This window comes from Augochlora pura, chromosome 7 (genome assembly GCF_028453695.1).
Source record: "Augochlora pura isolate Apur16 chromosome 7, APUR_v2.2.1, whole genome shotgun sequence".
Lineage (NCBI taxonomy): Eukaryota > Metazoa > Arthropoda > Insecta > Hymenoptera > Halictidae > Augochlora > Augochlora pura.
In genome coordinates, this window is record NC_135778.1 from 32,636,993 (window position 1) to 32,661,026 (window position 24,034).

Below are 24,034 nucleotides of genomic sequence, written 5' to 3' on the forward strand. Positions count from 1 at the left end.
CGTCCTTCGGCCTACCCGTCTACCTTCTACCGATTAGCAAGTTCAATGGCCCCTCGAGCGGTCCTCGAGGTGCTTCAGAGAGTTCCGGGGACCGGCGAGGAAACAATGCTAAGAAATGCTTGTATAACTTTATTACTTTTTACACGCTGCATCAACATTCTGTCGTGTCTAGCCTAATAGAGATCTTAACTTAAGAGATATAGTTTGTTGTTGAAAGAACAGAGTCCTCAAACCACACAGCCAGTCTAAAAATTGCTTGAGCCTATCAGGCTTCTTTCAATAGGGGGTTCTTTATCACTATGTCACTGCCTTCATTCTCAATGGAATCATAGGTCCACTTACGGTTGATCCTAGCAAGTTTATTAACAATGAATAACATAAATCAGTTAACCATGGGGCAGTTGTGTGATACAGACCTGCAGTCATGACCACACTTGGTGGAAGAGCACTTGCTGCAAGGAAAGTGGCAGCCCGCACAGTTCAGGTTCATACAGTCACAAAGATCATCTCCTGTTTGAATATAGATCCCATTATCGTCATATAATACATGTCTCTTGTGACCCTGGTATAGTCTTCTATGGAGCTTACGCTTCTCCCTTTCGCTATGCTCTGGGTCAAAGTTCCTGAGAAATTTCTTGGTCACACTGTCCACTGCTCTCTGTCTGGATCCTCTGGTGATCCTCTGCAATAGTGTGCAAGGGAGAAAAAGCTTTTTTTGTTTGGCTAAACTAAGAGTTGTCTTCTTATTTCATATGATTACCAATAGTAATAGAACATGCATGAAAGCTGGAACATAGAGGGTACTTACTCGTTCGGCTCTCGAGGTTGAATCTACATTTTTAGCAAAGGTGTGGTCACCGGAAGTGGAATTTCCACTATCCATCACAGCCATTTATTTGGCAAGATGATCCTTCGTGCAACCTTAATTAAGTTCTAAACTTAAGGACGCGAAACATAATCTCCAATTGTGCAGTCACCAGCTGAATGTTGACTTGATGCAGTCACTTTAAATTGAACAAAATTTAATTTCTCACCTAATCTCAATAAAAAGTAGATCAGAACTGCGTTGAGTTAACCTCTGTTTTTATCCCGCGAAATGATATGGAACGGGTTCGGATTGGATCCACCACCACCACAAACCCTTTATATCACTGGTATCCCCATCTGTGCGTGGAAGCAGCAACTAAAGTTTGGACTTAAATCGAAGTAGACTAAACTTCTTTGGACTTACAGACGGAAGTTAACAACTGTGTTTCTTTGGTAGAACTTTCTGCTTTATTATTATATAAGCAAGATTAATCACAATTTTTATAGTGTAGAACTATAAAATTTGGTATGATACGTAGAAGATATAGTAATTATTCTAAAACGATGTGTAGTCTTATCGTAAGTTTTCTATCAGCCAGGTACAGTAAAAATACATATACATCTAGATTTCGCATGTATACGTAGAGAAGATTTACAATATCACCGTTAATAAAGAACATACACTGTTCCTTTTTTTATTTTTTAATCATTTGGAAGTCTTGCAACAATATGAAATAGACTGGTAAATTAAATTACGTTTACATACCACGATACCATCAAGGAGATTTAATATTCCCTCGTACGAATACTGTGGACTGACGAAATTTATATACTTTGAGAATCGAAATAGAAGTCTTTAGGAAAATTTGAAGAGAAAAATATGGAATTCTGGTAAACGTAACCATTAAAAGCTAACTTTGCCCCGGATCTTGAAGAAGCCTAATCCGTTTCTGTTGTGTACCAGAGCACCTAGACCAAAGTAATTTTCTATGATGATGGAGCCAGTTTTAACTTTGGCTTCAACTGGCAACAAAGATAGTATCGTTGAGTGCAAACCTTCGACGTCGAACTTTGCTTTCTCTGCTTCGGATCCTGCGAAAAAGCGAATCAACACAATTTTTACAAAATTGATCGAATCAGTAGTGAACGAAATACTTTACCTTTGTACCAAAATAATGGATGACTAGAATACGTGAGCCACGGTATGTTTTTCGCAAACGGATTCCATTTTTTGGTTAATGGCAACGGATCACCCTTGTTCCACATCAGTCTTACTCCATACATTGACCTATTCCTAGACAATTAATTTAAAGCGATGTAAACGAAGATGCAGTTTATTTTACGTCATCGACTACTCACACCGAATCACATAAAAATGTGTGCTACATTATTTGTTGATGCATTAGTCCGAATTAAGCATAAACGTAAATGTTTCTTTAAGGAGTTACACGTAGTTAAACACCAATTGCTGCAACGGAGAGGCGGGTTTAGTGCAAAATAGGAATGTGTGTGCTTTATAAAGGAAATTAATAATACTACAAAACAGAAAAGTAAATAATGCGAAAAATAAGCTGCTGATTAAAAGAAGAGGGGCTCTCGACTTCCTGTAACAAATACCTAGACTCGAAATGTGCAAGACCGGTGCAAGAGGTAAGTGTCGACCACTCTTGACGGACTGCATAATGAAATATCGAAGACACACCCTCTGCCAATCCACTTAATCGTCTAGAAATCGTCAAATTATTGGTAAATGTATTACATAATATCACCTGAATATGTGCCTCATTTGTTATTAAGGAATAGAAATTTGTTATTAAAGAATAAAAATCTTCAGCAGCCCAAAGTACACTGTTTCAATTGGCGCGTGTGGCCGCGAGATGAATTTTTTTTCAGTGTCATCCTTTCGCGAAATCTCAATATTATCGGAATTCTTTTGTAATGCTATTTCATATACTTTTTCGATATCTTTATAGAACATGAAGAGATGGATCCAACGAACTCGATAACCATATTCTGATCAATTTATCTCAAAATACTCGTGTCTAAAAGATAGGATAATACAAGCTTTTATACACGAGTATCTCGAGAACAATTGATTAGAATCGTATGGTTATCGAGAGCGTAGAATTTGTTTCTTTATGATATACAAATATATAGAAAAAATATCTTTTATGATATCGACGAAAAAATGCGAGATCCTATTTTAGAAAATATCGATGTCTTTGAAATTTCGAAACAGGATGACTGTATGGAAAAATTCTTTCTATGATTGCACGTGCCTATTAAAATAGCACAACTATAGCCGGAAAAATTGTTTGATACAATGATATTTGGGGCACTATGACACTCTGTAGAATTGTAAAGCTGCGTTTTTCTTGAGAAATCGTATGATACTTACGGGGCTAGGGATGTAGGTGGATAGATTAGTTCTCCAGAGACTAGGGTATCAATTTGTGACAGTGGTATTCGATTGTATTCTAGTATTTTTAACGAAATAAAATCATATTTTACTGAATAGATTGCTTTCTTAGTGAGTAGTACCAGTCTTTCCTTCTCAATGTCCCACAAACTTATTCTGCAAGCAATTGTTGTTCCTAAACAATTGTCTCAGTACTCCAACGAAATTCATAGCAAAAGTTTCTTACTCTGTAAGGAGCCAACTACCAGCTAGATCCTTTTCTTCCTCGTTGATCAAGCTATCCTGACAATCTTTAAGAGCTTTCTCCACCACTTCGTTTCTATCAGAGAAAAACGAGTGGATGTCTATGTGTTTGAAGGGTATGTTAGAGACATCCTTAATTATTGGAACCTGATTATAAGAATTTCCCTGGTTCTCCAAGTTTCTCCTTGCAGTGTTAATATCTTCTAAAGATTAAATAAAATGCACTTCATAATTACAAACTGAGGAATGATCGGAACAAATTTTATGAAACTGTTTCGTATAGAATGAGGTACGCGCGAATCTCCGCAGTGCATTAATGACATACATATATAGCGCCGCATCTACGATAATCGAATATGCAAATTAAGTAGACGCTCACCATTAGTTTCCAAACTTGAATGATTTTGCTCGTTTCCCTCTGGATGCTTCGAGATCTCTAGGGTGGTCGTTTCAAAATTTCCCGCTGGCCCTTCGTCGAAATATGTTTCATCCATCGCTGGAGGTTATTATTTTCCCTGGTACACCTTGTCAGGCTAATTACTCCACGCGTGACGTTGCTGTCACCGCTGTGATGCGTCACAGCTGATATGTTTTGTTTCCCAACAAACCTTGTCGTAACAATAAAGAGCGGTTTCGCGACGAACTCCGATCAGCGGCTTGACATTTCAGGTGATCATGCAAGGCGCCATGATCTCCGCACCAAAACGCCCGCGATAACGTGTTATCGACTGATAACGCGGGGCTTCGGCGATTCTAGGTGGGAAAACTACGTGCACAAAAGCATCGATAATTTACGGTATGGAATAATAAAAAGAAAACACTTGTTTATCGAACAAAATAGAAGGATTTCTTTATTAAATTATATTGACAGTGTGAAAATGGTCGGGATTTAACAAATCTAGACAATCGTTGTATACAATAATAGATTATTATACACTTCTTCAACACGCTTACTATTTTATATGCGATATTGTTCACCGGTTACTATTCATTTCAATGTTATTAGAAATATATAACACAGGGGGTGGGAAAAATGTTTGCTCGCCATTTTCAATACAATATTAAGATGATTGTTGACATTTCGTTATTGCAATGGACAAACACTTTTGCCGCCCACTGACCATACTACGTTTAAGCTGTACAATGCATTAAACTTGTAACAAGTCTTAATGCTGATCCGATCGTTCCTATTAACGTGTTTGTACAAGTGTTTAAGTAGATTTACACGCATAGTTAGAAATAGAATGTACATTTTTAATGTGTTAGTGACATTGTTCAGCTACCCTCATCACCGTTAAAAAATACGATCTGTTTGAACCAAAAGTATGCAAAATATCGAACATGTTAATTAGAAAATAAATACCTATTCTATATAAAAACTTTGGTTTTTCGTTAATTCTCTTTTTATGCAACATCATCTTAAGTAGATTACTTTAGTGGATACGTGTACCTTAATCATCTATATTTTACAAGTTGTATTTATCTATGCACACACACACACGCGCGCGCGCGCGCGTGCACACGCGTACCCACACATGTGACCAAAATACAAGTGTACACGTGTACACACGCTGAATCAATTAAAAAAAATCTCTTTCACTCTCCTCTATCCTGCTATCATAGTATCAAAAGTATAACGTGTGCTACCTGTGCGACAATGGAACGTTTTCACGCCCTTTCTTCGTGACGTCTTACCAGAGTGATATATGTATATATGTATATATACAAATATAAACGAATTACGCTGCCGAAAATTTTACACGTCACCGCAATTTCGATGGTGCCTTGCATCAGTCTTGTTAACTTAGTTTTAAGCGTAGTAAGGCATCATTATATGCACTGTTACACAACGAAAAAGAGATTTAAGAAGAGAGAAATAATAAACAAAATCCAAACCCTGACTAGTATGCGAAATATGCATGAACGACAGCACGCAGGAACAGCGTCTGCTATTACTTGTAGTACTGAACGTCGTCGAGCATGTTATCAGACGAGGACAGGGTCAGGTTGCGTTCCTCGTGCATCCCCTTAGCGTAGTTGATTTGCTGTGACACCTGGAACAACAATGTTCAGCTTCAGTAGCTATCCTTCTAAAAATTTCGACCGTCTTGGATACCATGTTGTATCCAAAGAAAATCAACGTCTACCCACCCGTTTGGCAACATCCTCATTGTCACACCGTACTTTTGGTCTCCTCAAAGGCTCAGGACCATCGATGTTCATCGTTATCGTCGAGTCTGATCTGGATATAAGTTCTATGTAGTGCAACGTTGTGCCATTACTTTCGACTTTCTGCGTTGGCTGACAGTACAATAGGTCTACCAAGCTAACTTCGGTCACTACTCCCTTAGTTCCACCGGAAATAACGCGAACTCTTTCGTTGGAGACCAACACTCTCAAGTTCTCCGTTCCACTGCGTAGACACTCGTACGAGACGAATAGTTCGGAGTGATCACGGTCGTTAATGATGTAGAGGAACTCCTGCCCCTCTGCCTGCTGGCGATTGTAGGGTGGCAGTAAACCTGCTGGACCACTTGACACTCGAGGAGGTCTGTCCCTTGTTGGTATTGTACGGTGAGCACTGGGAACACCAAAAATTAAGGTTGCAGATGTTACCTAATAATAACGCCTTGCGTCTTTACCTTCTACTGGTTTCCCGTACGGCAGTTGCAGTTTCCGTCGCAAGATCCAACATCCCCACAACCGGCTTCGTGATGGTTCCGACGACCCCTTTGCCAAAGCCAGCGAAAAAGCCCTGTAAACACTTATCATTGTTCAACTACATCTTCGCTAAGATATAATTATTCCCACATACCGGAAATCCTTCATTAGCAGCACCATCATATGTCTGCTTGAAGATGCTAGTTACACCTCCTAGCAACCCAAATCCAAACCCTTTCAATCCTGCTACCAAATGGTCACTGCTCCCAACAGTATTAGCTCTGATTCTCTGCCTAGCTTCTTCGTGTCTCTCGTCCATGATAACTCGACCCAATCCATCGGACAAGGATTCGGTGACTTTTGCGGCCGAGTTGGAGATGCCGTGAGTCACGTTCTTCACCAGAGTCTTCACGCTGCCCTCGTATATCAGACCGGAGACTCCCTCCGTGACGTCGTTGACAAAGCCAAGAGGGTTGCCTAAGAAGTCTACAGAACCTAGTATCACCGCAGCCTGCCACTTCAGATCGTCCTTGTAGTGTTTCACAATGGAATGTACCAAAAACTGTGAGCTCTCAAACGGGTGTTTTTTGATGAAGGGTTCCAGCTCGATGGTAGCGTCCTCGAACTTGATCAAGGTCAGGCCCAACTGTCTTTTGATCGCCTGGAGGTGACGTGGCAGCTTTGTAGTAGTCAGCACGCTGAGTTTCACCTGACTAGGGACAATCTTCAACGCACCAAAGTAGTACCGTTTCGCATGAGCTGCAGAGACCTCAGAGATAAACCTCTGTGCCTTGAAGTCGTTCTCGTCTACTGGTACCTCTAGTTCGGACCGTCCTGCTCCTATGAAGGCAGCCAACTTCAGAATCAGTTTCTCTTCTAAGTGGATACAGAGAGGCTTGATGCTGACAATCACATGCTTGTAGATCTCAGCATTCTGGTTTTTGGACCTCAGCTTCTCGGTTACGAGGTGGATCGCTGGACGGTGTTCGCTTTCTACACGCGCTGCTCGAGTAACATACAAGACAGAGGTGCATTGTGCTTCGAACAGCTGATTGTCTATTTGGATATCCTCTATGCTCAAGTCCAGAGTGGTGTTTGCAGGAGTTCGCACAAATTCCCAGGTAATGCCAGCCAGTCGGGCAAACAGCAGTTCTTCAGCTGGCCTTCTAGACACGATTGACAATCCTATTCCAGCTGTGAGGTTTACTTTCAATTCCAACTCTTTAGAGTTCGAGTTCTCAGCGTTTGTATTTATTTGAGTGGGCCGGTGGCTGACAGCAATGTGCGACCAGTCGCGTTCTTCTAACAAAGCGAAGGTCTTCTTCTGTAACAAATTTATTTGTTTAATAATTTATAGTTGACGTCGTTCGTCGTTCCAAGATTGGAGGACTCGCGTACCCTTTCCTTGATGTCTAGTACTTGCAACACCCTCGTTGGTCCATCAGTTGTCACTCTGATGGACAAGAAACCAGATCCTGGGCGCAACTTTTGCCTTCCAACACGCTGTTCGATCGGCGGAGGGCTAATGTGCGTTTGTGGACCCAACACTGCCTCACTCCCTAGAAATATAATAACGCACTATGAATTAGATGCATAACAATTAATCGAAGGTGTTAGATGTCTGATTAAAAGACATCAAAGTGTTAAAATATAGCTTTCCCTCCATAGTGTTACGTCTCTATTTCAAACACTCGCTTAGCAACTAACGAAAGCTGGAATATAAACGCTGGTATTATTCCCAAGCATTTCACCTACCTCTAAATTGTGCGACGTTACGGAGGAAAAACCAGATATTCCAGAAAATATTATTCATGCATAGAGACAACAGTAATGAGAGCGCGTAGCGCTAATGAAATAAAAAAAAGAAGCAAGCCAGAATTTGAAGCTGAATATAATAATACGTAAATTGACGGTACTCTGAGTGTACCCCGAAACTATACGTACACATTTGCCAACGGGCGACACTGCCGCCTGCAACATTCGTTATCAATGTAAACCTTACCAATTAAGAGGAAGGATAATTATACTTTCTCGGGTAAAACGGGACGTAAAATCATAATCCTGAAATAGTTGCCTTTGCAACAATGTATTCTCAAAGAAAATGAATCTGCTTGGCAGTAATAATGCTCGGTGATGTAACAAAGACACACGAAAGCTTAATCAAACGATGCCAAACCAAATGGCGATGAACGTGGACGAAAGATTTACATGTCAATGTAATGACGAAGGGGTAAGAGTAAGCTTCACTAAGAAAATGTGTCTAGGAGAGAATAATTCTTGTGTCAAACCTTCATGCAGTCCCATAAATCCATCTTTCGATTGGACACACATATTTTTGTGTGCGCAGCACAGCCTCCCATCGTCAGTGAACCGCCACGTCTGCGTAGATCTTCTTCTGGAATCTGGTTTCCTCAAGGCCAGCGCGCAGTAGGTGAATGGTTGTGGTGCAGTGCCTGCTATGTCCAGCACTAACACTGTCTCAGGTGTCTTTGAGTGTTTGTCTCTAGGTGGACTGGACCCTAAATCATACAACATCAAATTGAGATAATAAAGCAACGCACTAACAATCGTAAATTATAACAAACCTTCATGTTGCAACTGGCCGTCGCCGGTCATCCTCCACAACTGCGACCTGGCGCCATATTGCTTTCTTCTCAAGGCCACCCAGCCTCCAGGACCAGCTTCTAAAACCAGTCTTTGAGTCTCCACATCTAATGGATCCAGCCCACATTCTCCTGTCCCCAGGTCACAGTCAGGTTTAAAAGTTCCTGGTGTTAACAGCCATAATAGTTATAACCATCCGCTGCGTTCGCTATAACTTTCTGTACTAAATAAATAAAAATTACCAGTGAAAGCGATGTAAATGAAATTCTCGTAAGTCAATCCCCTCCCTTCAGCAAGTATGTTCAAATCGTAGGTGGCAGTCACACCCCCTGGCGCAGTCAACACCAAACCGGCGGATTGTATTGGTTCATCCAATGCATATGGGACTGACGAATGGGGTCGTACGGTCCACTGGAGATTGTCATGCACGGTGACCTATAAGAAGACTCTTGAAAATAATTTCTAATTAATTCGATGACATGGCTTAGCGAATGGGACCTAGGAATCATGTCGGAATGCATTTGTGAGAAGCGTATTCATTATCGTTAATCACCTGATTAACCACCAAAGGAACCTCCGAGAAGTTGTCCACCCTAATGGGCGGCGGCATGGTGTCCGCATCGGTGAACACTACGAAATACGTGCTCTCTTGTAACACCACGTCCACCCGAAGGAAGTGCATTCTTCCAGCTATATCTCTGATATTGATCGTCAAGGAATAGTTATCATCCAGCCTAATACCACCAGACCACATGCAATCCTTGACATTTATGATGCGGACACATAGCAATAAGTCTTTGTCGAGTCTTGGCCAATGAAAGGGCATGTGACAGTCAGGCATAGTTCTGATGTAGGTTGCTTCAGCATCTGGATGACTCTAAAGGGGAAAAAACTGTAGTCTCAAGATGCGCAAACGGCAACCGATAGTTGAGAAATCGACCTACAATTGTTGTAGTAAAGCATTTCTGTGCCAACTCTAACGTGAAGCTCGATTTATTATGCAACTGGTATCTAGGTGACAATGTGACCACTGTCGTTGCTCTGTATTTTCCTCTTGCAGTCCTCGTAGCGACACTGATTAAGTAAACTATATCCGGTCGACCATCGCGCAAAGATATCCTAAGTCTGTGTACCTAGAAGATTCAAGATCACACACCGTCTCATGTTGGTTGATGATTTGAACAAACCTGTATTCCAGGTTGCAGATGAAAATGCTGGGACCACTGAGGTATACCATGAGGGTGTACCGATGTGCCAACCCTAACTGACAATGTCCTGCTAGCTTCTTCATCGCTGAAGGAGAACAACAGTGGCGCCACCATCCTAGCTTTCTCATGCTCCTCGAATTGTCCGGCTGCCTCGACACCAACCCCTTCTTGTCTAAACACTAGGGGCAGGCCAGTCTTATTTAGGATCCAATATGGCGAAGTTATGCTGATTTGTATTGCAGAGCCTTTCTCTACATTAATAGCTGCGTATAAAAAGAGTATTCTGCCAGAGAAATCGGCAAGCTTGAGGCGAGCATTGAAGGAATTAGCGTTCGGTGGCAATATCATCTATAAAAATCATATTTTCCTTGAATTATTAATATTTTGATAATATCATAATACCAAAGACAAATTTCCCACCGTTCCTGATCCAGGATACCCATCAATCTGTATCGTAATTTCTAACTGTTCTTCAATGTTCACCGTGTGAAGATCAGCACTACTACCAGCTGGTATTCTGTTACTTTCTGCACCAACTTTGAACAAAATTTCGTGTGGCAATAGATTGTTCAGTGTGACTGGAGCCATGATAGTTATAGTGTGTGCTGGCAGCATATGACCAACGTCTGGCGGATAATTGTTACGCATAACAGCCACACACATTCTGCAAGAACAAATGAATTTACAAATGCAGTAGATCATTCTACCTCAACGTCAGCGACACCTACCTAAATATATTATTATGATTAGCTCTACATGTAATACGATTTTCTATAACTTCCAGTGGTTTCCTTACTGTTGTCCAGTCTATCGTTTCCGTACAATACTGGAATAAATTATTCATGTTTAGGGGTTTCAGACACACTTGCACACCGGTATGCGTCAACGGCACCGATATGGTAGACTGTGCGGGTACTTGGAAAATTTTATCGGTGACTGGTGTGATCAGAGATAGATCTGAAAGAAGACAGATCTTAATACTTGATACTGATTTTATAAAATTATGCAGACATACATTCAAACTGGTGCAACTGTTTATCCATCTTGATCTCCACCGTGTGTGCTAACTTATTTGATATCTGCAAGGCTGATCTAACTGTCACTAACTTACGAGCCGACCCTTCTAATTCAACAGCAAACACTATTCTAGCTTTAGGTATTAGTACCTGAAAGTGATTATAGTAATTAACATACTGACAAAATTCTCCTGACAAACGTTCTCTCACCTGTAAATTAGTACTGCTATCATAGGCGTGCCTGAAATATATGCCAACGCGATCAACCGTCACAGGCTCCACAGCTGTCCACCCATCTACAAGCACTGTGATTTGGTGTCTCCTAACACTATGTGTAGCATGATGTCTCAATTTGCCTCTCCCTTCGAACGTAAATGGCACGGTGCCTCCTGGCACAACTTCAATCCAAGTGTCGTCCTTTTGGAATACATTTTTCTGTTTAAAATTCGGTCCCACATCCTTGGTGTCGTTCGTGGTAGCAATGATGGTCTTGAACCACAGATTACAGCCTGTCTCGTTCTTCAAAGCAAAGGGAATAAAGGGTTGCCTGCGTCGATAAGCTTGCCCGTTCACTACCAGCTTGTTCAGATTGACGTCCTTAAGCGAGGTCGAGTAGAAGTCCTGCATCCAGTTATTCTTAACCAGCTCTATCAGCTCAATCAACGTCGAGGTCACATTAACGTCTACGGAGTTCTGAGAATCCACGAACATCTGCAGCCTCTTTGAGCTGAGCGAGTTGGTCAAGGTCTGCTCCCACTGTATAGTAGCCTGCCAAGGTTCTACAAACGGCTCCCATCCGCTGAGGACTCTGTTATAATAATCAATGCTGAACATAGCGGACACTAAACCAGGCCCTTGGCAGACTTGCTTCAGACTGAAATCTGATAAGGTCATTTCCAGAAGAGGGACATCAGCGTCCCTGCAGTCGTCTATAATGCAGATCCTCGCGCAGGAGATCTGCAACTCGATAGTATGAAAAATAAACTCTTGTTTCGTATTCATGTCGGAATTAGGCATTGCGTTTTGTGTCAGCCATAAGGCTGCATCGTCCAGTTGCCCGTTGCAAAGATCCAAGGCTGCTCTGCAATCTGTGTCGGTAAATCCAAGACCTGCCAATTTCTGCACTTGTTTCTCTGTGGGCGTCAGCACCTCGTTTGAGCGTTGCTTGGCTACTAGAGTCTGCTTTGGTAGAGAACTGAGCATTCTGGAGAACATCGTTACGTCGTGATAGCTCAGCCTGACGCATAACGGTTGCAGCTGTATCTCAAGACACTTATCCTGCGTCAGGTCCAAGCTAGCTCCCACAGGGTCGATGATTGACAAGGCAGTTTCCTCTTCTAGACCAGGAATGCAAGAGAACAATTCACAGTGAGACAGATTGCAGGACAAAGGCTTCTCTCCTTCTTGCGGCACTGATCTGTACGATAAAACTGCTGTACTTTTCAGGATGACTGCGTTGGTGTCAGCCACCGACGTATCCTCCACAATCACCAGCTCAGAATCCGTGATATTGATCTTTAGTTCTAGAGGTATGGTAGTTAAAGCGTTATTATCATTGTCCTGATTGTTCTCCGCGTAAAACTGCGCCATGCCAACGATTGGCGCAGGTTCTGGAGAGTTCAATATCAGGAAGTCCTTCACGGTTTCCCACCAGTCCAAGATAGCCGTCAGCCGCATGCTGTGCACTAAAATAGTGGTCGCTGCGTTCGCCTTGCGTCTCCTGTGATGTACTTCAGCTTGCACACGATTCTCGTTGTTGGCGTTCCTCAGGGGTTGAAGAATTCCTGTGAAGACGTTCGACTGCATACTCGAAGGCTCGTCCTGGAATCGTGTGTCTGTGATCAAGATCTCCTGAGACACTAAGTCTATATCCTGCGACCCATCGCTGAGGGAATCCAAGGTCAGTCGGGATTTTATAAAATTGATGCAGGCTAGAGCGGCGATATTGTGATTAGGATGTAGTTTCACGGTCACGTTGACCAGTTCCAGCGTGATGCAGGACTTCTTCCAAATCTTCTCACGATTATCCACGCTAACCATAGAGTACTTGACTGTCTGGTCCAGATCATGCATAAACTGTCTCAAGTCCTCCAAATTCTCCCCAATATTGTATGACAAGAGTCCTCGAATGAGCATATATTGAGCAGGGTCCAAAGCACAGTCCATCGTCGACAGAGTTCCATGTATACTTAAATCAGGTATATCTCTGCTAATATAAGTGTCCAGATTTCTTTCTATTCTCAATTTCAAGTGGCACATCTCTGTGAGTAACGACGAACCCAATTTCTTGATGAGAAAACCACCCACGACCAAACTGTCCATGTTCTCGCTTTGGTCATCGCAGGGCATCCTTCTGGCAGCGTAAACATCCATGTTAACTAGCTCCAGCAGCATTATGTCCAGCATACACTTGTCTATCACCTCAGAAGCCGCGAACTTATTGTGAGCAGTGAGTTCTCCTAAATCCAACAGTATCAATTCATCAGACCTGGAACTTACTGGTAACAAAATGACAGGAGCTCCTGCATGAAGCTCCAAAGAGAGTCTCATGCTTCGTTTGCTGGTGTCTATGATAGCTCCTAATCCAGCTTTTAGGTTCGCCATAATGGTCCAGAGCTGAGAAAAGTGCGCGAAGAACGCTTGCAGCTCTGCTACAAATCTCTGTGTATGTACATAGTGAACAGCGGACATTTCTAATTTCAATTGAGCATCATAAGGTCGCTTTTCCGAGTCCACGTAACTGGAATACTGGAAGTTCAAAGCCTTTTTACCAGAAGACAGGAACCTTTCCCTGTAAAATCTTCCATGAGGCGTGAGGTCTAGCAGCGACATGGAACCCAAAGATCCTAACACCATTGTCTTCCCATTCACCTTCACAATATGCATATTGGCATTGGATACATTGGCTTTGGCAATTTCCCTTTCAGTTTGTATGAGCACCAAAGTCAATGACCTGACTTCTATATCAGTTTCCGAACGTATGGGAAAGCTGCCTGCCTTCTCCAGCTGGTCCACATCTATGGATGTTTGCATGGTGACTTTGGGGTTTATCACGGACGGTCCCGCGAATCCGAAGAAGTCGAAAACTACCATCCACGACTCCACGCTGATCACGAGATCCAGGCAGTTGAAGTCCACGGTTATGTTTTTCTGTTGAAACTGGTCTTTTTCTTCTTGTTCAGGGTCTGGCTCAGTTATAGTGATGCTCATCAAGACGAGATTCTCTTCGCTTGTGGCGGCACCGGGTGAGGGAGGTGGAGTATTAGGTGTGCCAACTAAGGAGACGGGTTTTCTGCGCCAATGGGCTGGGATAGCACCATACAGGGTGTCAGTTTCTAATCTGTCGGGTAAGCTACCCCGTCCAAACTCGCATCTAAACTGTTGGATCAACGCCAAGTCTGGACAAGATTTCGAGACACCTGCTGGAAGCTTAGCACGTGTTGGGGCAGAGGACTGCATCATGCACCTGTGTCTGGAGCCAACAGGACACAGTAGATCCTCCATGAGCAACGATCGCAGGGCGACTTGAATAGTGGATTCGTTTCTCTGTAGCTTCTCATACTTCGCCACAAAGTCCCTCATCGATAGCTCGACTAGTGGCTGTTCCAAAAGGCCTTGTTTCAACTCCACACTCAATGTAGGCAGTTCAAACAGGACTTTCATGGATACCACCAGCTTGTCGGAATAATTTGGCAATTTGTTCGTCACATGGGACTTTTGGACGACGGGCACTGCCACTGGCATCGAGAACATCCTGTTAATAGTGTCCAGCAGTTGCTCGTATTGTCCCCTAGATAAGGAGACCTTTAAAGGCTTAGTCACAACTCCATGGACCTGAACCACTGGGTTATTGGAGAATTCATTGTCCAGAAAAAAACTGGGAGTCTGTGCTAATGTGTTCTCTATCTCTACTACTACTTTTAATACTGTGTCGTGCAAGATTGGCTTCCCGGATTCTTTGCAAGAATATATCTCTTCGGCCCTTTGGGGCAAATTGTTAGGGCCTTTGCCGACCTGCGGCGACACTTCAAGGGAGTATATGTTCATGTCCCGCACCTCTAAAGTTAGCTTATGCTTCGCCATAGAATCAAGATGAGGCTCGTGTTGCATGGACATTGTGCCAAGATGAGCAACGAAGACTTGACAACTGTGGGATGACCGAGGTATTACTAGCACAGGACTGTCCAAGAGAATATCCAGTTTCAAAGATACGCTGCCAGAGGGTTCTAGGTCTACCGAAAGACTTGGCAAGCGTCTACGTGGCGGAATGGACCAGTCCTCCGCGTTGACCAAGCCGATGGCCATGTCTGTAGCTGCTGCGCTGATTTGACGGGCTAAATTTTTCAAATACTGTTTAAAGTCATCGGCACATGAGCGTAGTTCAGAGAGAAGGTGGGGAGCATGAGTGTACCAGACGCTGCCTACGCGAATCGTCAGATCTATTAACGTCACCGGTCCATCCTGTTGTTGTCCGTTATGTGTGGTACACCGGTTTGCTGAGAATCTCAACGCTTCAGGCTGATCAGACAGATTGGTAAAGTGTTCTAATGATTGCTGAAGAGGATCTGCGATGGGGTCTCTTCCAACGCTGATTATACGCTGGTGCAGTTTGCCAGTTGACGTTTGATCCAGGACCTGCAGACCCCCAAGGGATCCAGAGATCGAAGCGTTCACTGCCAAAGTAGCTTGTATCCTGGCATCGCACATTGTTGCTGTAGCGATCTTCTGACCCACCAGGTGGTTGTCGTGCATCACGGCTCTCAAGAGTAGAACATTTAACCTATGAAAGTCGAAAGTTATCTCGGTTCTAGTGGACACTTTGGAGTCTATAGTCTGACTCGACATGGACTCCTGTCTCTCTATGTGTCCCGTCCTCATTTTCTGTGACGGAAATATCCTCCTGAAAAAGCCCATCAACTCTACTATCGTCTCCTGATTGGCGATGATATCCAGATTGTTAAACTGTATGTTAGCCACCCTCAGGTTTTCTAAGGCGTCGTAAACTAAGGTCAGTTCTATGACTATTAAGGCTTCAGAATCCATCTTATCCAAGTCGATGAACGAGTTATTCCTTGGGGACTGCATATTCTTCGATCTAGTTGCTAGATTGGACAGGGCATTGGTCAAAGCAATTGGAGAAGTTAGGCGTCTAGGTACGTTAGGGTCAGGGGAGCCAGGTGACACCGGTGAAACTGGTGAGGTGGGTTCAGAATCCCTCAGACTCCCGGAGACACTGTCCATCCCGACGTGTTTGTGGCTGGCAACTAACAACTCGAAGTCAGGGCCAAATTCTTGAAGAGCATCAACCAAAAGTAAACCATGAACAGATAAAGAAACACAAACATCCGCAGTCCTTTTACTGAACGCTGCCCTAACTCCGGAGACCTGCAATTCCGCGACACTGCGACCTCTTGACTGCAGCTCGAAGGTCATCTGATCGATAATGAACTGAACCATCACCGCGTGACTTAGGGACTTGTCTGTTGACTCCTCCTTTTTGGGACTCTCAGGCTCCTCGTTAACCACGCCAGTTTGAGTAATGCCTGTTGATTTTGAGAAGTTCGAAAGCAAATTGTACATCAGCCTAATCGCCTCTACCTTCTGTTCGTTAACGTGCACCACCAATCTCGGCAGATTCCCAGACACTGTCACGGAAGGGAAATTAGGATCTGATGTGTTGAACACGCGTCTCTCGATTTGCAGGGATATGTTGAAACGCTCTAGAACGTGCAGACTGGACATGCCTCTTGTGCGACCATGTTTCCAGTTGTCCTTCACCTTTCCCACTAAGATCTGCAAGTCGACTAGGTTGATCGAGTAATGGTCGTATAACTTTTGGTGTAAAGCTGTTTCTGATATAGTCTGAAAATCCTGGACAGAACCGTTCTCCTGACTACCAGGTGGGGTAGAACAAGGTGTCTCAAATCTCTCGTCCTCATCGTCGCTGTTGGTCCCAGAGCCTGGTTTGATGATCACCTCATCGTTCTGCACACTGTTCGTCAAGTGAAGCTTGCCAAAGTCAACAACCACAACCGCAGCGTTTGAATCTGTGAAATTCTCCACCAGCAGGATCTGGGGCGCAGATATATTAAACTGCAAGTCCCAAGATGATCGATAAACAAAATCCCCTTCCAGAATCTGCTCCCAGTTTTTAATCAGCTGTCTGTGCGTTCTACGCTTCATCGCCTGTATCCTCTGCGTCGTGGAAGATCTGTGAGGCTCGAACATGAAGTCGATAAGCCAAGAAATCACTGCAGGATTGTACACAACATCCAACGACCTCGAATTTACGTGTAACGAATGATCGGCGGTTATGTGCAGTGGATGTTTCTCATAAGTCATCTCAAACAAATGCTGTGGCAATTGATTTGTCAGTTTCTCTGAGGAGCTACGCGCACGGGAGACTATGCTGGACACCACCTGGGGTTGCACAAGGATAGGGAAAGTCGAGTTTTCCGTGAGATAATCGTGCAGGTATAGTGCCCCCAAGCTGATGGTGAACTTGTGAGATCCTGACCTAGGTCTGGACTCGTAGTTCAGATTTACTCGCTCAAATTGCAATTCTATCACAGTTTTCACTTGTTCGGCCTTGACCGTACAGAGAGATATCGCCCCTTTGGACAGTGTAAAATTAAACTGGCCGAATACCATGTCGCGACGCAGCAAGGTATCGTCGTCTATGGTGTCTGCTAGCACATCCAGAAGTTCCCCATCAAAGGTTGAGGACGTAGTTTGGGTGTTCGTGTTAGGCGCTTTCGAGTACCAACCCCACCATTGCGGGAACCACTGCTCCAGCATGCCACGACCTTGAGGCACGTTTTCCTTTACGCTCTGAGCAGGCTTCGGCGGCCTGACCCTATACATTGCTATTTCCCGCAGCACCCTAAGCTCGTCGAAGTTGCGCTCTTGTTCCACCTTCTCTTTGACCTGCTTTATGTCCATTGGTAAAATACTTGTTGGAGTTCCTAAAGGACAATAATAATTTAAAAAATATGCTCTAAGAGACTTGTATGCTATTCCACGAAAATAACTCGTAACTATATTACTTTCGGTCGATTACCTAATAGTTTGGTATAGCTCTCGATGTATAAAATATTCTCTTTGCCTCTGCGAAGCATATCTTCCCAAGTTGGCTTAGGTTTGAGAGCTTCTCTGCCAAGATGACAGCGCGCAGCGTACTTCCACCATTCCTTAGGCGCTTTAGATATACTAACCGATGGACGACAGCGTCTTTGCTGTTTCTGACGCTCTATGTCTTCCAGGCCCCTTATGCACTTCACTGCCTGGTTGTACTGTACCTAAGATGAGAGTAATTCTTTGTACTTTGAAATCATAGGAACTCGGATTCGATTACCTACATCTGTGAGACATAATGGCACTTCATCAAGATGAAGATCTACCACTATTCTTGGCTTGTTTGTGGATCTCAGTGGTCGTTCTGATCTGTCCCTTTTAATATACGCTTTTGCATTAACGGGCGAGAATATGTACTTTTTTATTATGTTCTTTGACTCGCTCATAGCAATCTACCGGGCGGAAAAATATTACTCAAAAGACCATTGATCGATTCGTCGATTATACAATTCATAGAAAAATAAATATATACAGCTAAATCACCGAGATTGAGGGAGCCGAAAAACTCGTCTGTTTTTAACTGATTCCAATAAACAGCGAGTCTGTCGAGCTCCATCAGTTTCAAGGAGGCATCGGTCAGGTTCCATGAAGTTGATGCTGGTATCCAACTGGCATCACAGCTTTGTGCAGTCAGCGATCCTATCGTTATACCGAGCGCAATTCCGCCACCTTCAAACAAAAACCATTTTACTGATCACGTAAGTTCGGACAGATCGAAGCAGAGTCATTACCATTTGACAACGTCACCCCGTCCTCATATCTTATATGTACATCTTTAATGTGAAATTGTAAATTCTCGATAATACTTGTCACCAACGACGTTCCATAATTCACCCAAGAACTGTAACTGGTAGCATAGTAACCGGGATCGCGAGAGTCTGAGTCTGCCCTCCATCTTGCTTCCAACGAATCCAACCGACTTAATTTGTACTCTAAAATTGCTTGTTCTTCGGCCTCATTATCGAACTATAAATTTTAATTCGAACTCTTGTTAGCCAAACATAAAAAATTCGTTAACTATTTGAACTTAAATTAAATAAAAATTGAAATCATCTTATTTCAATGATTTTTATCATTGTGTCAGTACTTAAATTAACAATGCTAATGATAATTTAAATTAAGGTAATCTTAATAAATCTAAAATTATGATAATCTGTGTATCATAAGCTCGAAACCCTATATACCTACCTCATTTAAACTTATTGGTCCAGCCACTAAGTACAGTTGCTCTATAACTATAACCCAAGATGCTGTCCTGATCTGTCGAACAGGCACTTGCACCCTGACCTTCCCTATGAAACCTGCTTTTATCTCAATCGGTAGCCCAATGTGTCTCAAAGCTTCCTTTTTCAAGGGAAGATTCTCTAATTCCACTTCTCCTGTAAAATTCATACGCATTTAGTTAGCTACATTATTATTTTTTTAATTGTCAACAAAGTGTCGCCAATTATGAACTAATAATCAACATCAACCAGGGTGATCTATTGCTAGACCAGGAATTATAACCTTACCCGACAGTAAAGCTATGCTAAGTTGATCTGTGTTCAAGTTTTCAACATATTTCCCGAGGTAATTGTTCAACACCCACGCAACGAGTCCTTCCAACATTTTGAACGTTCGGGGCGTCCCTTAACAGCTACAAAATAGAACGTATATACAATAATAGGCATAAATAAACTGTTTAGGTTATCCGATCCGAATTTCGTTCAAACATTTGCGATTCACGAAATAACAGCACCCATGGATCATACTGACGAACAGATACAACTTTCCTGGAGCGAAAGTAACATCTCTCATATCCAAATTCTATTCCCATCAAATAAAAAACTTCGAAGCTTCTTGTGTATCACTGGGAGTCATGTTAAACAATCGATCGTGTACCGACAGTTTCGTCGTACGATTTCGACATTGCTGTGGAACTTTTTCAACCCACGACACTTCATATCACCGAGTGTTATTTCTTGTTTAATTTCTGTACAGCGTATAATTTTAATTTAACTGCATTCTATGTAGTTACACGATGTATTATTATTAGACTGTTGAGGTAATCCCACGTTGACGATCAACCGTTAGGAATTTTGTGATTTCTGGGACACCCATGAGCACACAAAATCATCGGTTTTACCGTTAAATAAGCATTTATTTCTTTCGCTTATTTGCCCAATCGTAGAAACAATTTGTGGTTATTTTTTCTTTCTTCGCACTCGTTCGACACAAACTCGTACAAAGTGCAACCATGATGTACTTTTACCGGCCAATGAGAAACGTCTCTGTGACAACATACAATACATTATTCAGTGATTTAAGTTTAAGCACACCAAATGCACGTGAATTCGAATTTTCAGTTGATTAACAAATTAAAACTAAATATCATTTTTATTTATCAGCAGATGGTCGACGTTTTCATGGATCGTAAATAACTTGGATTATTCGCCTTTTATGCTCATCATTAGGCGGTCGATTATCCGACGGATAGGGACAAAACAAAATATCATAATTTCTGTATTGTATTTATTCAAAGTTACCTAACTTTCTGTACAGGTTTTTCAAATGTGTAAACATTGCTCTCACGCTGCATTATTCTTTTTCACACTGTTAAATTTAACATCGTTCGCCGGGTCACATTTGATCCGACCTTTACGAACGTTCGTATAAACCGTGCGGAAATTATTTAGAAAAATTCATTTATTCTGTATTCAAATCGTTAAAAAAATCTTCTAACAATGTAACAAAATATAATATTGGTAGAGAAACCAGTTCCAAGATGAATGCGTTTGCTTATGTAGTGCAAACAATCGCCACTTCTTTAATGTCTCAATAAACACTTTGCTGTTCTCACTGTGTACAGCAGACTTATGTACTCATTCAGACTTCGGCTTCGTATCCTCCTTGTAATGTAGGAATAACAAAGAGAATAAAAATACACCTCCCATCATCGAGAAAGCGCTAACATAGTAAGGATATGCGCTAGGTATGAAACGTTCGTATTGTGTATGTTGCAAAGGTCGAACGGACACTTGTGTAGTGCTGTACAAGTGGGTCAAACCAATTCGGGTATAGTCTACTTTGAATTGGTAGACCCCATAGACGTCGGGGATCTTGAATCTGGCTTCGTAGCGCCCATTGCCGACGGGTTTCATCGTCATGCGGACAAAGGGATCGATTCGAACGAATTCCAACTGCAAATCGTTCGCTTCATAGGGCACCCATTTGTCCGCAGCCAATTTTTGGACCTCGATGGAATAAACAACGTCGTCCATAATCGTATAGGCTGCTGGCGGTTGGACCTCGCCAGCTCTGTGATGGTGTACTGTAGAAACGCGAATGACGCCATTTTCCTTGAATACCCATTTGGCAATAGCGGTCGCCACGGCTTCGTTGCTGGACTTCTCGTGTTTCTGCCCATCTGCATACATAATAAGTATATAAATAATGTTGTAATAGTTAATCCAAAGGTTTGTGTGAGTTTATTCTTACCTTGAACTTTCTGAATTGGACTAGTGAAAGCTTCGTCGCTGAAGAAATACAGCGAGCCGGAAAATACAACACGCGCGTTATTTCTAGCCTGTAGGGCTGCTATTAACAATGTATTTTTGCCAACTGCATGAGGATAATCCTTTATTGGATTCTGTGGGTTGTAAGAGTAGGCTGAACTGGATGCAGTCAGCAAACGAAGGATTAAGGGGTTGTCTGTGTCTGCTATCAGACCTGTGCCCTGATACAGCAATGGTTGCACTTTCTTGCTTCCAACAATTACAGGAGCATCTATCAGGTTGGATGGCTCTGCGATTATTTTGGTATGGTGGCCATTGTCTGATACATCATAGTTCAGATGGTCTATGACTGCGGAGCCTTCCTCGTCTATCTCAAAACCACACTCTGATGCTAGTTCATGTAGCGCATCCCCTGATTGGGAGGAACCCGCAACCAAAACATTTCCACCTCCATCAATGAAGTCAGTGATGGTTTCCACACTTAAGGCACCACCAAATTCCTCCACAGTTGGAGCAAATATAATTAAGTGTTCATACAAGAACTCTCGGTACTTGGAAAGCTGCAAATTAGCATCGTCCGCTAATTTGAACGTCAGCGTGTATCCACTATCTGAAAATTAAGTTGCCTATTAATTCATGAATTAAGAATATGTGATGAAGAACAGGGAAAATATTTATGCATCAATGAAAAAAATGTCTTTTGTAATTCTTAAACGAAAAAGGGATGGCGATACAGACTGTCAACGAAAATACCGGAATGTTTACGTACCCTGTAACGTCTTGAAAAATATCGAATGTGTTTCCTTAATGGCTAAATTATCGAGTAGAACGAGAGTTGGTCCGCCAGCATTGGCGAGGCCAACAATCGCGAATAAGTAGAAAAATTTATCCAGAAGTCTCATCGTGCATATGTACTCGTCGCTTGCCACGAGACACACCGGCTTATTCGATTCTAGAGTTGTGGCACCATATCAAACACGTAACCAAACGGAAAAGCCTATGGGCGGAAGTGACATTTCAGTAAAACTTCCTAGAATAGATCTGCCTTAAACACCAGATAATTCTTACTAAGACAGGGGAAGAAATTTTCTGTTTGTTAAGTTTGGTTACAGGTCCCTTTTTACTATTTATCTAAGTAGTCAAATACGCAATCAATTCAAATACAAATACATAATTAGATTCAAATTTAGATTTGAGCTATCAAACGTTGAAAAATGTCAATTTGATTTTTAGTTAACCATTATTGGAACTGACAATAGCGCATCTTATAGGAAGTTTGGGAAACTACTTTCAACCTTCTCAAACTTCTCGCCAATGTTATTTTTACTTCGTTCTCTTAGATGGTACTAGATATAAAAAGTCAACATATGACTCCTACGCCACCCGTGGCAAAATGACCATGTTTATTCTCAACTAGTTTCCAAAACTTTGTACTTGTTACGGTCTTAATTCAATGTAGGGAATTCGGTATGGTTTGGATGCCCGTGGAGCGCTGAACCGCTCTGCTCGTGAAAGGTTGTTGAGAGAGGTACAAACTTTGAATACTTTTAGCAAAAGGTACTTTATTTATAGAGCTCTAAGGTGTACTTTCTTTGACTGTCGAATTAAATCTGAGGTTCTCTGTGGAGTTCTGCATTTTCTTCCAGCTTCTTTTCCTTCCCTTCTTCTTTAGCCAATAGGAAAATTAGCTGGGCGCTGGTGAATTTGCTGGACGTTGATTTGTCGGCCGGTCCGTCTTTCGGGTGCAGCTCGAAGATGGTTGGTGGTTCGACGGTGCGCATGCGGGTGGGAGTGCGCGGGAGTCGAGCGCGCAGGGATGAAAAGCCCGCCGAAACGAACATTGTGGAGGTGTGCCGCGCGCGAAGATTTCGGCTCGAGGACTGAGTAAGAGAGAGAGAGGTCAGAGAGGGTTCCGAGAAGTCCTTCTCTAAAGATTTACGACGTCCTGTAGTTGAGAGATCCGGGTTTGCTATTGTGACTCGTCTAGTTCATGTGAAATCGGAGAGGGTCTTACGAGAGGCTACGTGACTTTCTCTACATTCCTCGATTAGTCTCACTAGATAAAAAAAAGGCTCAACGAAGAATTTCGTGGGAACTCTCTCATTATCTCCTTACATATTCTCAGTTATTCCTCTCGGCCGATACTGTATCTCTATATAAATATACGATATAAATTTGTATTTACATTCGAACTTCCCTCTTGTCGTCATTAATTGAAAGCGTATAGTCTAATAGCGCGGTCGTAATATAAACTAGTGACTATGTTCGCGTCGCTCATGAAACGTGATAACGTAACATACTATATGGCGACATCAGCACTTGTCTCCTCTAAAGAGTTCTGAAAATACGTACCAGGTGGCGACGATGACATTAGTTGCCTGCGTCGGTCACGTTGCCCAACAGTTTGGGCGTTTTACCACTGCAGATTTTGGCGCTGTACAGGATCCT

General features: G+C 42.6%; 4 protein-coding genes across 13 annotated transcripts; all 4 read right to left on the reverse strand.

Annotated features, from left to right (window-relative positions):
- Window positions 1-116: 116 nt before the first annotated feature.
- On the reverse strand, window positions 117-1,170 carry LOC144473862 (ARL14 effector protein-like). 4 transcript variants are annotated; one of them, XM_078188183.1, is made up of 4 exons: window positions 809-1,170; window positions 589-682; window positions 417-510; window positions 117-350 (listed from the first exon to the last, which is right to left on the reverse strand). In XM_078188183.1, exons 1-4 carry the CDS (start codon window positions 890-892, stop codon window positions 266-268), a joined length of 357 nt encoding a protein of 118 aa, XP_078044309.1. In that variant the 5' UTR covers window positions 893-1,170; the 3' UTR covers window positions 117-265. The 4 variants fall into 4 exon arrangements, with proteins under 4 accessions (XP_078044309.1, XP_078044307.1, XP_078044306.1 ...); XM_078188181.1 differs by having other exon boundaries at window positions 417-682; window positions 809-921; window positions 1,035-1,161; XM_078188180.1 differs by having other exon boundaries at window positions 417-682; window positions 809-1,004; window positions 1,077-1,135.
- A 297-nt stretch (window positions 1,171-1,467) lies between these two features.
- Window positions 1,468-4,171, reverse strand: LOC144473861 (tumor protein p63-regulated gene 1-like protein). Of its 4 annotated transcripts, XM_078188177.1 has the most exons (7): window positions 3,849-4,171; window positions 3,453-3,672; window positions 3,206-3,382; window positions 2,425-2,532; window positions 1,968-2,101; window positions 1,864-1,899; window positions 1,468-1,776 (listed from the first exon to the last, which is right to left on the reverse strand). In XM_078188177.1, the coding sequence occupies exons 1-7, from the start codon at window positions 3,961-3,963 to the stop codon at window positions 1,712-1,714; spliced, it is 855 nt and encodes a 284-aa protein (XP_078044303.1). In that variant the 5' UTR covers window positions 3,964-4,171; the 3' UTR covers window positions 1,468-1,711. The 4 variants fall into 4 exon arrangements, with proteins under 4 accessions (XP_078044303.1, XP_078044302.1, XP_078044301.1 ...); XM_078188176.1 differs by having other exon boundaries at window positions 1,468-1,899; window positions 3,453-3,669; XM_078188175.1 differs by having other exon boundaries at window positions 1,468-1,899; window positions 3,849-4,168.
- A 119-nt stretch (window positions 4,172-4,290) lies between these two features.
- Vps13d (vacuolar protein sorting 13D) lies at window positions 4,291-20,325 on the reverse strand. 4 transcript variants are annotated; one of them, XM_078188170.1, is made up of 22 exons: window positions 19,805-20,325; window positions 19,604-19,728; window positions 19,281-19,471; window positions 18,824-19,058; window positions 18,565-18,761; window positions 18,317-18,484; window positions 18,019-18,256; window positions 10,958-17,923; window positions 10,671-10,899; window positions 10,363-10,606; window positions 9,922-10,290; window positions 9,679-9,867; window positions 9,288-9,611; window positions 8,977-9,169; window positions 8,716-8,898; window positions 8,419-8,649; window positions 8,075-8,101; window positions 7,529-7,689; window positions 6,285-7,454; window positions 6,112-6,224; window positions 5,621-6,050; window positions 4,291-5,523 (listed from the first exon to the last, which is right to left on the reverse strand). In XM_078188170.1, exons 2-22 carry the CDS (start codon window positions 19,698-19,700, stop codon window positions 5,422-5,424), a joined length of 12,057 nt encoding a protein of 4,018 aa, XP_078044296.1. In that variant the 5' UTR covers window positions 19,701-19,728; window positions 19,805-20,325; the 3' UTR covers window positions 4,291-5,421. The 4 variants fall into 4 exon arrangements, with proteins under 4 accessions (XP_078044296.1, XP_078044297.1, XP_078044299.1 ...); XM_078188171.1 differs by having other exon boundaries at window positions 10,958-11,108; window positions 11,169-17,923; window positions 19,604-20,325; XM_078188173.1 differs by lacking the exon at window positions 8,075-8,101 and having other exon boundaries at window positions 4,292-5,523; window positions 10,958-11,108; window positions 11,169-17,923; window positions 19,604-20,325.
- Window positions 20,326-20,595: 270 nt separating this feature from the next.
- On the reverse strand, window positions 20,596-22,593 carry Ost48 (dolichyl-diphosphooligosaccharide--protein glycosyltransferase non-catalytic subunit Ost48). The gene is made up of 3 exons (XM_078186655.1): window positions 22,356-22,593; window positions 21,570-22,196; window positions 20,596-21,498 (listed from the first exon to the last, which is right to left on the reverse strand). Exons 1-3 carry the CDS (start codon window positions 22,486-22,488, stop codon window positions 20,954-20,956), a joined length of 1,305 nt encoding a protein of 434 aa, XP_078042781.1. The 5' UTR covers window positions 22,489-22,593; the 3' UTR covers window positions 20,596-20,953.
- Between the last annotated feature and the right edge of the window lie 1,441 nt (window positions 22,594-24,034).